Source organism: Anoplophora glabripennis, unplaced genomic scaffold (assembly GCF_000390285.2).
Source record: "Anoplophora glabripennis isolate ALB-LARVAE unplaced genomic scaffold, Agla_2.0 scaffold4227, whole genome shotgun sequence".
In the NCBI taxonomy this organism is placed as follows: Eukaryota; Metazoa; Arthropoda; class Insecta; order Coleoptera; family Cerambycidae; genus Anoplophora; species Anoplophora glabripennis.
Window position 1 is genome coordinate 926 of NW_019420313.1, and position 1730 is coordinate 2655.

The 1730-nt window shown below is 31.7% G+C and overlaps 1 protein-coding gene across 1 annotated transcript; it reads right to left on the reverse strand.

Moving 5' to 3' along the window:
- Positions 1–206: 206 nt before the first annotated feature.
- Positions 207–1152, reverse strand: LOC108911972 (the record flags this gene model as incomplete). Its single annotated transcript, XM_023456987.1, has 3 exons — positions 944–1152; positions 529–819; positions 207–472 (listed from the first exon to the last, which is right to left on the reverse strand). Coding segments are annotated over exons 1-3 (668 nt in total), but the record flags the coding sequence as incomplete, so codon positions are not given.
- Positions 1153–1730: the final 578 nt, after the last annotated feature.

The following is a 1730-nucleotide window of genomic DNA, read 5'->3' on the forward strand; positions in this document are numbered from 1 at the left end:
CTCCTTAAAGCCATACTGATTTTCCAATAATTTGTTAACCTAACTCTTGATTGTTTAAAAATTTGTACGATACAATTTATAATTGACATAAACTGATAATTTGTTAGTTTATCATCAGATGGTACATATTTAATCATATAGGTCATGAAGTATCAGAACTACTGGCTCTCATTTTTTAAATTTATATTAAAATAGTCTTCTATTACCTCCTTTCCTCATCTTCCGATTTTATGTCGATACTTTCAGATTTGATCGACATTTCCGTCTCGTTAATATCGAATTCCTTGTCCAGATTTTCAGTCTTAACGAGTACATCAAGCGGACACATATCTATTCGACTTTCTATGGCTGAACTATCTGTACTTGTAATTTTTTCTTCTACCTCTGAACAATCTTTAAGGAAACTGTTGTGAGTACACAGAGAATCGAAGCAGGGATTACAAACAACGGGATCTTTGATGATATTTATATTCTACAAAGCAGTTTCGTTAAATTACAAAATATGTAAGTATTTAATATTGTTCATACCATTTCAGGAGCCAATTTCTCAATGGCTTCAAGTTCAACTTCACGTATGCATCTAAACTCACTTTCTACTGGATGCATACACAATCGACATATTTTCTGACTGCAAACTAAATCACTTTTCTTTTCCTGCATGTACACTTCTCTTAAGTCAAGCTGTAACATTTTTTCTCTATCCAAATAAGGAATAATTTTGTTATCGGTATTCAGACAGGTTGACTTAAACTCTAACGCCGCATTTAACTTTCTTCTGCAAACGTTACATATAACCTCTTTGCTCTCGTTATCAAATTTCTGAAAAATATGCAACTTTAAACAGGAGGAAAATAAGTGTAGCGAAAAATAACAATTAAATACTAAAAGTTGCTTTACACTTGAGACTATTAAGATCTAATCTAATTATATTTCACCGACTTACCAATTTTAAAATAACATTTAGAATGTTTCTGACAATATTGTTTACCACTTCAAAACTTTCATCGGTTATATTTTTAAAGCAAAGCCTACACGAAGTTTCCTTAACATCCATTGCTCTGCAACAATCTTTTATTACGTATAAATAGAACACAGATACAAAAAACAAAAATATATAGCCTTTACTTTTAACCTATGCATTCTAACCTTCTTGGATTTTTACTACGGCAGCAAATCAGCAATGACATCATCGTGGCATGTTATTTCTTATGAGGGCCTTTCGATTTGGCAAAAAGAGTAACTATCAGCAATAACAACTTAGAGTTACTCTGAACTGATATTAGGATGAACACAATTTGTACCCTCATTCATAGAAAGAAAAAGGAAATCTCTAGTTAGTTAGAGAACTTCTCACAGAGGACGGCCCCATCTAAAATTATGTGATCAAGCCATCGCATTCTAATCAGCTGTTGTCACTTTATATGTATTCTGTGGTTACCTCTTATGTTATTCGTTGTTTTTCATCAAGGATATTTATAATACATTATTATAGGTTTTTTTTCGCGAGTGAAGTCGTATATTGTAGTATGAGTGAAAGAAGATTTTAAACTACCATATGACAATTAAGATCAAAAGAGATAGAAATAGTAACTACAAGTCAGATATTCACCAATCTCCAGTCGCGAAAAAAAGCCTTATGTATGTATGTATGTATTATAAATATCCTTGGTTTTTCATGTTTGATTTTGACTGGTTTAACAGACAGTGAAGACTGGTGAAGTAATAATAAT